General features: G+C 38.9%; 1 protein-coding gene across 1 annotated transcript in view; it reads left to right on the forward strand.

Annotated features, from left to right (window-relative positions):
* Positions 1 to 1,952: 1,952 nt before the first annotated feature.
* Positions 1,953 to 12,700, forward strand: part of LOC104402042 (sodium channel protein type 5 subunit alpha-like) — a gene marked incomplete at its 5' end in the record, with an annotated part of 55,832 nt that continues 45,084 nt past the window's right edge. Inside the window, 2 exons of the mRNA XM_010009812.1 lie at positions 1,953 to 2,111; positions 8,815 to 8,935. Of these exons, the coding sequence (XP_010008114.1) occupies positions 1,953 to 2,111; positions 8,815 to 8,935 (280 nt within the window). The remainder of the gene's footprint in view (positions 2,112 to 8,814; positions 8,936 to 12,700) is intronic.

The raw sequence follows: 12,700 nt of genomic DNA on the forward strand, positions 1-12,700 counted from the left end.
ATGAATCTGAGTGCACAGCCTTTCTGCATAAATAAACTTGAAACGTCACCTCAGATTGCATTGCACTTTTAACATGAAACGATTGTTTCTGTTGTTTTAGTGCTATAACCAATACCATGCCATTAAGATTACTTGGTACTAAGTTATATGCACATTGCATTAAAATAAAAAGACTTTTTATGGCTGAGTGCCTTGTGCATACTGTGCCTTCCATGTTAGCTTCTCCCCTGAATACTACACTATTTCCAAAGATGAGCCTTAAAGAGCGTTACTTTTTTGACAAGGATGGAACTGCAACTCAGTGATTATGGAGCAGTCTCTGGCCTGTGAAGATCAGTGCTAAACTATGCCTGTAAATTGTATGTAGTACATTCTTATGCAGAGGGTTCAGGCTTGGACATGCATAATTTCATTTATTAAAGTTAGAGTATATTTTAGACCACATGCCCTCTGAAGCAGGAAACAAGTAATTTGATTTTAAATTAATTTGCTAGAAACACAGAACAACATTTCAAAGGACTGGTACAAACCTGACAGTCCAAAAGTATTTATACGGAGAGCAATTTGCTTAACCAACTGCTTCCTTTGTGTCATCTGTTCTTGCAGATAGTTATATTTGGAATAAAGTGTTTTTCTGCTCCTGGTACCTCTTGAGGGACTTCCTGTGGTGATGTGGCTTTAGAACTGAGGCAGGTAGGCTGTGGCTCCCTGGGGAAGGGAAACTCACTTAATACATGAATAATGTTGAATGTCAGTCAAGCCAAGGTAAAAAAAAAGGTGGACAAATAAAAGATAAGTAGGTTTAAATAATTACTGTTGAAATGCTGTTATGCTTGTAATTTTTTTCTCAGCATGGAAGTCCTTCTGTAAGCAGTTCAGCTCAACCTTTGAAACCGGCTAGAGCTTTATTAATATTTCAGTAGCAGAGTTAGTAATGGCATGAACGATAGTAGTGCTGTGATGAGCTTTGGTGTTTTCAGAGAAATCCCTGTCTTAGGTGAATCAATAAAGCCACATTGATTTTCAGCAGCAGAGAACTTGGGCCTCCCAATGTAGACACTAACCCTGCAAACATGCTCTCCTCTGCCATTAGTCCTGGGAGCACTTCTAGAGAGCTTAGCAGCAATAATCATCACCCCAGGAAGAAGCGGCTGCATTTAATGGCACCACTCATACTAGCAAGCACTGGGTCTACTCAGATGTGTGTGCAGAAAAAAAAACTATTGCTCTGATCCCAGAGTCCATCCCTTTTTAGGGAAGTACTTAAGGATGTGGTCTTCTTTTAATCTGTGTTTAAGTCCCATTGGCATCGGTGGGTACAAAGCAATGTTTTGATGAATAGGAGACACATACACTTACGTGCATACTTGCAGTTTTTCCACATCTGCTTTTAGATGTCTTTTATCTGTTCTAGTGAACTTTGCATTTTCCTCTCTTTCACTGTGTGTCTAGTATCCTCCCGGTGCGGTTGTCCTCCCCACACTATTTCAAGCAGACACGTAAGCACAGTGTTGGGTATTACACTCGTGCCTTTCTCCAGTTGTAACACTCAGTATCACTGCCTGATGGCACGACTTCAGACTACACCCCTCAGTTATTCGACTGAACTGCAAGCACCTTCCTGTGCACCACAGGTCTCTGGAGGAAGCTTGTGTCTCAAATCCAGACTCAAAATGGAGATTTCAAGGAGATTTCTTCCCATGTCAGCAACAACAGCTCAGAAAAAATGTTGGCCTGTTTGTGTTTCTGTTTTCTACTGCCAGATATCTTGGCATATCCAATTTCCAAAGCTCAAAAGTTACAGCATAATCTTTTGTTATCTTGTTTCTTGCCATTTTCCTTAAGATGTTGTCCCCTGACAAGAATAGTCCAGGCTATTTTCTCTTCTAGCTGGGAAGTTCTCCTTATGAAATAAGCATGCTATCAAAGAAAAAGAAAATAAACCCATCTAGGATTATTTCCAGCAGGAAAAACAGCTGCAGCTGAGGGGGCAGCGATGCCAAAGCCCAGGCGTCCGGAGTCAGAATTCTGAGATTTGTGAAGAGTTAAGTGAGTTGCACATGGATAAGCAGTTGAAGGCTGAGCCACCACCTCCAGTAGGGCAAAAAGAGGTAACAGAAACAATTTTCCTACCTGATACTGCATGCAATTCATTGCACCAGCTCCATAGTGCATGTCACTGATTTACGTGGGGTTAATGGCTTGTAAAAATACATGTTTGTCAAGTGGTAGGAAAGCAATAATATGTAGTAGGTATTACAGTCTTAGTAAAGATGAGAGAGGATTTTGTTGTTATAAAAATCATTGTAAAGCTTGGGAAAAGTGCATTGTAAATTAAGATGGGATTCCAAGAGGCTTTGGGAAGAAAAAAAAACCAAAACCAAGCATAAAATCATCTTTAATGTTACTGTCTTATTTTAGGAGGAAATATGTGAGTGTTTTCCCACTGAAAAGCAGAAAATTGAATGAGACTGGCATCTGCTGACTTGGCAGATCTGAACATTGAGTTCACCGGAGGGCACCTGTGATCTGTCACAGATTACCATTTCTTTTCCTGTTAGCACATAATTTAAGTAGCTGACATGAAGATACAGGCTAACTAAATAGTAATATTATTCAGTTGACATTGGCCAAAGTGCAGCTCAGTCATTGTTTCTTGATGTGTACACATGGAGGTTTATTTTCAATTTTTAGGATTATGTCATCCTTATAAACATGAATACCAAAAATACATGCATTTGTAATGTACACTGAGTGACTCCATGCTTTAAATTCCCTGTATCCTACTTGCTGACTTGTTGGGTTTCTTTCCCATTTAGGTTTATCATTTTATTGACATAACATTGCCTTTTGTATTAGAGAGTGATGGATTCCCCTCTTTGAAATCTTGAGGTTTTGGGTGGAATTGTTGGGTTTAGGTGATGTCCTGGGAGTTTGGGGAACTCCATAGCTCCTGGATATTGGAACCAGTGGTGGTTTTGGGGAACTGAATTAATGAAAGGGAAAGGATGACTTAGTATCAATATGTACCACACTTCTCCCAGTTCTGCTAAAAGACTGCTGGCAAGTTTGTGCCCAGCAGGAGCAATCCCGTGGAGAAATCTTGACAGGACAGCAGGAAACAGACACATCACAAAGCTGGAGTTCATCTTCTCCAGGCTTGCTGATTTATATTGTCATATGGGGTGTAATTTATTGAACTATATGTAGACATCTGCATCTGAACTTGTCATCTGAGACCCCTTTATAATCAGTGAGGATCTGGAGCCAGTGTAGACAGGTAAATATGTCTCATCTCTGACTGAAATCAACATTACAATTAGGTCAGGTGAATCATCTTCTGAAAGTACTTCTTTCTCTCCATTAAATATAAAGGGAGCCCATGGTAACTAGATGAGTTTTACACTTAGGTGAGCTAAATTTCACCCACAGTAACCTGAAATCCTCTAGCCATGAAACATTTCTTTAAGGAACGATCGTGCTAGAATACTTCTTGTTATATTGAACTTTATCTTCAGAATCGAAAGGTTCTGAGCTTTACAGGAAGGAGACTTAAATATTTGATATCCCAGCCTCAGGAAAAAAATGTATATACATTTACCAAAGAAACCCAAAACTTCAAAATTATGAGGTGAAGCATTATAAATTGGAAAAAATAGAAGACAGTTTCAGGAATTTTTCTCTCAGGGGATTAGGTATCCTTCACGTTTAAATATCTGTGATAAATAAACCCTGTGATCCTAACATGGAGGCTGGAAAAGTATGTCCTTTTTTAGTGCTATAACGAAATGTCATGATAAATCAGGAACATTCTAGCCTTGATATATTCAGCAGCAACATGATAAAGAAATAATCCTCATTTCCTCCCTCAACTTTCAAAGGGTTGTGGGACATAAATGTCACCTCTCTATAGTAAAGTACAATTGATTCTATTTGCAGCTGCTTAGAAAGAGATGGAGGAATATGGCAATAATCCAGGGATGACTTGAAATCAAACGGAAGTTCACTTGAGGCTATGAATGCCAACATGAAAGAGCAAAGCCCAAAGGATGCTATTTTTGAAGGCCAGATCTTGTGTGGACATTACATACTTAAAGTCCTCCTATTCAGAAGTAATCTTTGTGCCAGGACACAAGGACATGCTAATCATCTTTTTGATGAATGTCCCAAGAACTTGTGACTAGCCAAATAAAGCCAGCAACTGAGAAGAAGTAACAGATTTGGTATGCCTAAAAGGCAGGGCTTTGAGTGATTCAATCAATAACAGGAAGCATTGAATGTGTTCTGAATAAAACACTGTTGATATCAGTAAAGGATACATTATATGATTAAAAATTCATCCTATATAAATCATCAGAAAGACACCATAGAAATAAAATAATTGATGTCACAAGTGGATAAGACATCAGAGGACAAATTGCTGGATTTCTCTGCCAAAATACTGCCCCATAAAATATTTTGTACTTTTTTTTTGGTGGAATGTGGAATGTACCTTTAAATGTATCTTTCCAGGCAACTTAGATTTATTCGTTTAACAAAGGGAAAAATTCACTTGCTTAGAAAAAAATCTCATGGCTGGGTGTATTGCCTTAATAACCAGCCTTTTTTTTTCTTCGTCTTTTTTCCATTCAAAGTGCCATTTAATTACTCTCTTTTAACAATTTTATATATTATTCCCTTTTTATGAATTAATATCACTTAATTTAATAGACTGTTGTTTGTTTCCTTTTGTCTTTGGCTTACCCCCTGAAGTCACATGCCATTGTTCTTTTATTACATTATTTCTTGTAAATGCCCTTTATATGACTTTTTTTACGTCTTTCTTTACAACTCTCTCAATTGTTTTTTTTGGAGTTCTTTTACCAAAAAGTAAGCACAATATTCCAAATACAACTTCCAACCATAAACAGAGGAAAGAGTATCTCATTACCTAGAAGCTTTCATGTAGGTTTTCTGCATTATTATATGCCACTGCAAAATCACATCTAATTTTTTAATATTAGTCCAGGTTTCCAGATTTCCAGGATTTCCATTGACATTTTCCTGGAATTCTCTCATTTGTACTGTTTTAAGTCAAGTCCCATTTTTGCTATATTAACTCCATGTTTCACTTCTCCTTTCCTTTCTGCTTCCTCAGTTTCAACACTCTCTTTGAACTAATGTTATCAGCAAACATGACGATTATATTGGTCAGTACCTCTTCTATATCTCTAGTGAAGACAATGCTGTCTCTAATCCCTACAGATCTCCCCATCTGAAAATGAAGTTTTTGTTGTCCTTAGGATGTCTTTTCTTCACCCAGCAATGGTTGAATCCAAGCCAGTTACAATTTATTTTAAAAGTAGACTTTCATATAATGGACATCCAGATATTTTCTTAAGGTTTATATATCATATGTCAATTTGGTAGATTAAGACTATGATCTTCAGAGGTGGGGGAGAGAGGAAGGGAGATATGAGAGTAAAGCCTTGAGCAAACGTCAATTTTCAATGAGATATCAGCATCTCAGTGCTAAAGGCTTTCTGAAAAATACATTCGGATCTACCTGCCACTGTTACAGATACAAGTGGTGGGTGTGGAAGCCCTCTCTGGGTAGTTAAAACAGCCATTCCACCCAGTAACACATTAAGAATTAACCTCTGCAGCATGAATGTATGCACTAGGAGGTCTCCCAAAGGGGCTTCTGATGGATCCCCTTGTTTCTGCCTGGAACACATCCTCTACTTACTTATTCCGAGAAAGAAAGAGGAGATTCTGTATTTGTCCTTTTTACCTTCTTTTGTCATCTTTGCATCCCGTTTGTGCACAGTACACTTGGCATACAGAACCACCTTTACACCTCTGTGTCACTTCATCCAAGAAAGCACTCTCCTTTTCTCCTCTGAGTCATTATTTAATTTACTTTAATCACAGGCTACAGTGAGTGTTTAGTGATCTGCAATTCCCATGATTATTCCCTTTTCCTCTTCTCTAAGATCAGTATTGTATTTACATTTTGCTGCTCTCCTGGGCTATTTCCAGTTTTCCATGAGCATTCACTATTGATTGCTAATGGTGTGTTAACTTGGTGTTTTGCATCCCTTTATGCTCTACAATCTACATTGTCTGGATTTGCTGATTTGCATATGTTTTAGGCTTTCTAGATATTTGTATTAATTCTGACAAGCTCTCCCCCTGCTTTTTATTGGACCCCATGTTGGATTCTTTTAAGAAGAGTTTATTTTCTTAAGCAATTGCATTTTGACAAGTTACATCTGCCTCATCACTTATTATTATGTCTCTAGCTCTTTCTTTTACTGAGTTCATGAAAACCTTCTTAAATCCCTTTAACCTTTCTGGCAAAAAGTAACCTTTGCTTCTTTCCTACAAGCTTTCCTTATCTTTCCCTCCTTTCTCACATGTATGGTTCCTTCTTGGAACCATATGAACTACACGAAGTCCAGTTCAGACCCTAAAACCTATGTATAGTGTTTTCCGAATCTGTTTGCTCCTTTTCTTCGAAGGCTTTTCAGAAGAAATCCTGTCTGTTTTGTCTTGCATGTTCCCCATCTCCCTTTGACACTGTTGGATTCTAATATATTTTTAAAACTCCTTCTGATAAATATTTTGAATTCTTGATCCTTTAGGATATTTTCCTTGTAGTCTATTATAATTGCACTGTATTGTGTTCTGTGAATTTCCTAACCTGTGTCTGCTAAATCCAGCTCTTTCACTGACAATGCTATTAAGCTGACATTGTTCTCACAGTTTTCTTTAATTTCCGTCTCTTGGTAAGAATTATATCCAACAGGCTTCTTTTCTCATTGGAACCCCCATTTTCTGCATCCTACAGCTGTATACAATTTAGAACTATTTCAGTGATCTGTGTTTTGATGTCTTCATAACAGAACAGATAATGACTAAATGCATTCCCTAATGAACAGTATCAGAAAGTTCTGACTGTGCTAAAATTTGACATTTTTTCCCCCATCATATACCATTGGTAGTCTGTAGAAAATGGGCTCTGTACCACAGCTGCATTTTGAATATGGATTTTTTAGAAGCTTTAGCCATGTCTTTGACCTGTGCTTTCTGTTCTGACTATCTTTTTAAAAGGCTCCTTCTGAATTTTTTGCAGTCCTTTTGAGTAGAGCATTAAAAACCCTAGCCAAGACTATGACCTCTTGGATGCTGCAGCTAAGTGCAAACAAGCAGCTTCCATCCCCTCTTGCAAGCATTTCTGGAACATTCAGTCTTGCCCATTTTACCTCAGCTTTAACATTTCTTTGAATTCAGCAATAAATTTTGCATTGATTGTCTATATTGGAAAACAGAGGACCTATTTTCACATTAATAATAAATATGTAAAGCGGTACCTATTCTCTAACCATCATCCTCACGAAAAGAGTATCTTATGTGTTCATGCCATCTCTCATACAACTATCTCACAGGTTGTTTAAAAGCATGGGTAAGTATTATTGTCCTAATTTTTTTTAATGGAGATGGTACTATTGCAAGATAAAGCACAAAAAGATAGCAGTAGGTACTCAGAGAACGTAAGAAGACAGTTAACAAATCACCCAACTTTCCTGACTCCTGTTTATAGCTGTTCTGCATGATATGACCCATAGAAGGTACCAGCTTTGATGTTGCCCACTTATGCCAGATAGTGCTCTAATACAGTCAGAAACAAACTGTGAGCACGGCTGGGCAAATAATACAATTACTTAGTGGCCAAGTTGAATAGTCAAGTAAAATATAATTATGGATTAACACAAAATTGAAATGTTTTATTTTGACTAGTAAAATAAAATAGGGGGAAGAGGAGAACCCTGTTTTCCTCTAAAGAAAATGTTTTGATTTTGTTAAAGAAAGTTTTGACCTGAAATGAAATTTCTGTTTTGTATTTGAGTGACATATTTAATCATATATCATATTTCTTTAAATAGCAAATTCAGCCTCTAAAATGATTTTTTAAAATAATATATTCCCCAGCAATTTTTACCCGGATCTACTTGTGTGTTCCTCCTCTAAATAGATAAGACATCCAGTGCTTCAGGGATTAGGAATTTTCTTGTCCCCCTTTAGCAGAGAAGGATTTGAGAAATGCTGAATTCAAACAGTGCACCTAAAATGATGGTGACAGATATTTCAGGCAAGCAATGAATGTGTCCCTCCTCCCACATCACCCTGAGATCAGAAGTGTATGGCCAAAAGGCAAGGGGCAACATCACATGGTGGGAACAAGTTAGGCATGGGATGAGGCAGGTGGGAGAGCCCTCTCACATGCATGTGCCTGTAGAATCGTGTGACCGGACCCTGGTGACAGAGGGACTTCTGCTATTCTTGGAGGAAAAGCTTTGGCAGTAGGGAGCAGAGCACGGTCCTGACAGACAAGGTGCAGATTTCACCTGTCAGCTGTGGGTGAGGAGCCTAAGGATCTAGGTCCCACTTCTGGTTCCTCCCATCTGAAGGAATGAGCCTTCAGGACATACAAGCCTTAAAATCGTGAGTGGTTCTGTCATTCCAAGCTTCCACCTACCATTAATATCCAATGGCTGTTCACTGTCTTTCTACAATTTGCATCTCTCTTGTTTAAAAAAGTAAGTTTTACATGTTAGCTTTCTGTTGTTCTCATTGATGGGTCAACTGCTAGCTCACTGCAGCGTAGGCAGAGCTGTCACTGAAGGAGTGGGCACCACGTGAAGTGCATGGAGATGTCTCTGTTGTAGTGGCTTTAGCTGGGATATTGGTTAGTGGAATAAAAACTCAGCTACTTCCTTCGGGGCAATTGATCAATTTGTTTTCCTCATCTTTGCTCTTGTTGACAACAAGCTTGATGAAATCAGTCTTTCTGAAGGCAGCACAGTGGATTTGACAAATCCTGCAGAACTGCTGGAGCAGATCCCTGAGTTTGCTGAAGAGCTGATGGAACCTGAAGATTGCTTCCCCGAAGGTAAGGGCCTGCATATCTGCATGTTTCACTGCAATGCTGACGCAAGAAACCTCCTTTTCTCTTAGTGAACATCTCTCCACCTTCTCACCATGTTGCTCTGGCTGCTTGCAGTAGTATTGCACTGGATGCACTTTAGTTCTTAGGTACTGTAATGCTCCAAACACACAACCAAAATCATTTGTTTTCATTAGTCTTTGGATTTCCAAGGTGAGATAAGCCAAAAAGCATGCTCTGCAAGGCTATGCACCTTCTAAAGTACTGGTTTTAAATCACAATTTGTGTCATAAAGTGTTTTGTTGGGGTTTTTTTAATGTTGATTTTTCTAATTTGGCCAATGAAGACTTTTTGCCTTCCAATATATGTGCATATCAAATTTGGTAGAGAACTCACCAGTCTAGGATGTTTCTTTTGCTTAAATGTATATAGGCAGTTAACAGAAGCTGTATGGAGAGTTCATGAGTCCTAGGGACATTCTTCCATTTACTTTAAAGGTTGTTAATATTAGCATGTCCAGCAACTTTTATCTGACCATGGTATTTAACTCAATTATTTTAGAGAGCAACAAATCACAACTACATAACTCTTTTAATACCAAAATACACCTTCATTTTATTAATTTTTAACACCAGCCTGCTCCAAAACATGGGTTTAAGGCCCAGCAACATCAGATCTATTTTAATGTAAATCTCTAAGGTAAATAACATCCCAAGGTATTTCTTCTCACAGTGAGTTCTATTCCAAATATTATCTCAGTCATATTCCTCATGTACCTTTAAATCTGGGTTGGGAAAAATAGGGTTAGCTGAATGTTAGTATATTCCCTTGAAAATTCAAGGTTTATTATAAATAAAACCAGAGCTGCTCAGATGGGATCAGACAGAGATGATTTCCTGGGTATATGAATGCCCCTGAAGTCAGCAGAAATGTGCATCTCTGTATCTGTGAGAAAGATGATTGAATGAGGTAAGGGAGCCCTGCAGGGCTTACAAATGTCCTTAGGATCTAAACATTTTTTTTGGCAGCTCTGTTTAAAAGCAGTAGCCAAAAATTAATGCAGTTGACAGAAGAAAGCATGGTGTAACTATTCTGGCCCATATAATAACATTAAGAAATTAGATCAGGTATTTTCATTCTTTTATAATATATTTCTTAATAAGGCTAATGAGCAGCTGTCTATGTTGTGCACTGCAAAGTGAGAAATTATAATTGCTTAAACAAGCCAGTGCTGTAAGACCAGTGCTAGTCAGATGCCAGTTTACAAATTCTGAACCTGTGGCTGGCCATGATCACCTTCCAGTTTTTAAATGCAGCCATCACATAACCCATCACTTCATCCAGTGCGCAGCCCTGATTCATTCCTAGAACAGCAGCACTCTGAAATTTGCTCTGTCTTAAAATAACCATAACTGCCTGGAACTCCATCATGCAGGACCACATCAGTATCAACCCAGTTTGTCAGATCTTCTCCACTGCTGTCTTTGGGATACAGGGTAGCAAACGGTGCTCTTCTAGTTGGATCACTGGAAGCATTAAGCCAGTTTTGAAGCCCACTCGTCATTCTGGCAGCAGAGAAGCGTAGAAACAAAGGCACTGTGGGACCTGATATCTGAAAGGAAGTTGTGAATGCTCCAACCCTGGCAGTGTTCAAGGCCAGATTGGACAGAGCCTTGGGCGACATAGTTTATTGTGTGTGGTGTCCCTGCTCAAGGCAGGGGGGTTGGAACTAGATGATCTTAAGGTCCTTTCCAACCCTAACTATTCTATGATTCTATGAATGGGAATTGAAGGAAAACCTGCTCTAGGGTGTCCAGGGACACTGGGGACACAGTTGCAGGTGACATCTTCCCCAACATATCTGCTCTGCTTTCGTGTACAGCACATATCCATACAGATTTTTCAGAGGCTACTTGTTTAGGTTAAATGTGATCACATTCCTCATGGATTCAGCAAAAATGCATAAACTTGACATGTGGATGTTCGCTTAGAAAAGTTCAAGTCAAAGTGCCATAAGCTGAAAGTCCAAATGATTCTTACTACAATGACATTAACACCTGCTTTTTTTTATGCAGGGAAACATTTTCCTATAGTTTTCTTCTATTAAATACTTTCCAATATATTTACCCAAATTTACCATTGCAATCAAATCTCATGCAGTTATCATTTCAGTCTAGTTAGATAAAATTCAAACAAGCCAACAAACAACGGTCTGGTTAGCTAAGATATGACATGGTTAGAAAGTACTAGAATGAAAGTATTGAAGGTCATGCACTAGGCAAGTTTACCTAGTGTTGCATTTACTGACTTGCATATTTGGTATATTTGGCAGAATGACCAGGTAATATTTGTGAAAGAAGGAAATTAGGTGAGATGAAAAAGAAAAGTGAGAAAGGAAGGGTTAAGTTCTTCTTACCTTGTTAGCTCACCAGCTAGCTAAATTCAAACTATGACATTTCTAAACTCATCCAGCATACGTTATGTCCTGAACAAATATGTTCCTGATTCAGACCCCTTTTTCAGATAACAAAGGCAATGAAGATAATGCATGTTCTTGAAATAGTTGCTGAAAGTTTGCTGAGGTCACAGTTTTCCCGGAGTTGGGTGACCCAGATAAGCCATAGGTTGTTTTTCTTGGGGAGACTTGTTAATTTGTTATCATCTCAAAATAGATTTGATTAGGGTCAATGGGGAACATTCTTGGGTTAGGAAATGTGAAGCCATGGTAGGGTCACAGCTCTGGCAGCTAGCAAGTATTGCTGGGAAAAACCTGATAGAAATGGAGAGATCATTCTTGTTGCCAGTTGATGGGAAAGCAACACCTAGACAATGCCAGCTACTTGGGTATTTTTTCCTCCAGATGCCTTGCAACACTCCAGTCCTGTTACCTCCATTGGTATGTGTTCTCTGCATCAGAAATTGCTATCTGTTTGGACATTATCTTCTACATGTTGCAGAAGGTCATCCAAAGAAAGCCCCCTGGCCCCAGCACAGTCCTCTCTCCCAGACCCTAATAGGAGAAAGTTTTCACCAAGTCCTTAAGCGTAATTCCCTGGACACAGCCCGCTGGCAAAGCTTTCAAAGGAGTATGGTCAGATGCTCATGCGAGAATGAACTACCTTACTCAACGCGCGGTAGAATGCAACTCGTGACACCAAGGACGCCAAAAACCAGTTTTTCATGTGACCATGTAGGAGCAATTATCGCAGCTGGAAAATGCCATGCGATACAGTGAAGTCACTCTGATTAATGGTGGGATCTGCGTCATGCCTTCCCCAACCTCAGTGAGCGGCTGTTTAGAAATAAAAAAGCAAAGAGGAGCAAAAACAGACCGGTAAACTGGACAAATCTAAACTAAACTACAGGGACCACCACCAGATGATTTTTAAAAGCTAAGTAAAACCAAATCAAGCCTAACAAAATATGTTGTCATCCTAGAAAAATACCATGGAACAAACCCAAGTTTTATAGTATCTTTTTGAGCCATAATACCTGAGATAGTGTATTTTTCCATCAGGATGGGCATGCTAGTGTTTTCTTGTTTACAATTTTCAGACACCGTAGGAGTCTTACAGCCCTATTGCATGTAGAGATATAAATTAATTCAGGTTGGACAGGGCCTCTAGATTTCAGCTTGTCCACCCCCTTACTCAAAGCAGGGCTGATATTGCTGGTAGACCAGGCTGTCCATTGCCTTTGCTTCAAGGCGTCACACCATTAACTGTAGTGACGTCCAAAAGATATGTTTTGAGAAGAGTAACAAGAAATGTA

The sequence above is a fragment of the Nestor notabilis genome, unplaced genomic scaffold (assembly GCF_000696875.1).
Source record: "Nestor notabilis isolate BGI_N333 unplaced genomic scaffold, ASM69687v1 scaffold1310, whole genome shotgun sequence".
Classification (NCBI taxonomy): Eukaryota; Metazoa; Chordata; class Aves; order Psittaciformes; family Psittacidae; genus Nestor; species Nestor notabilis.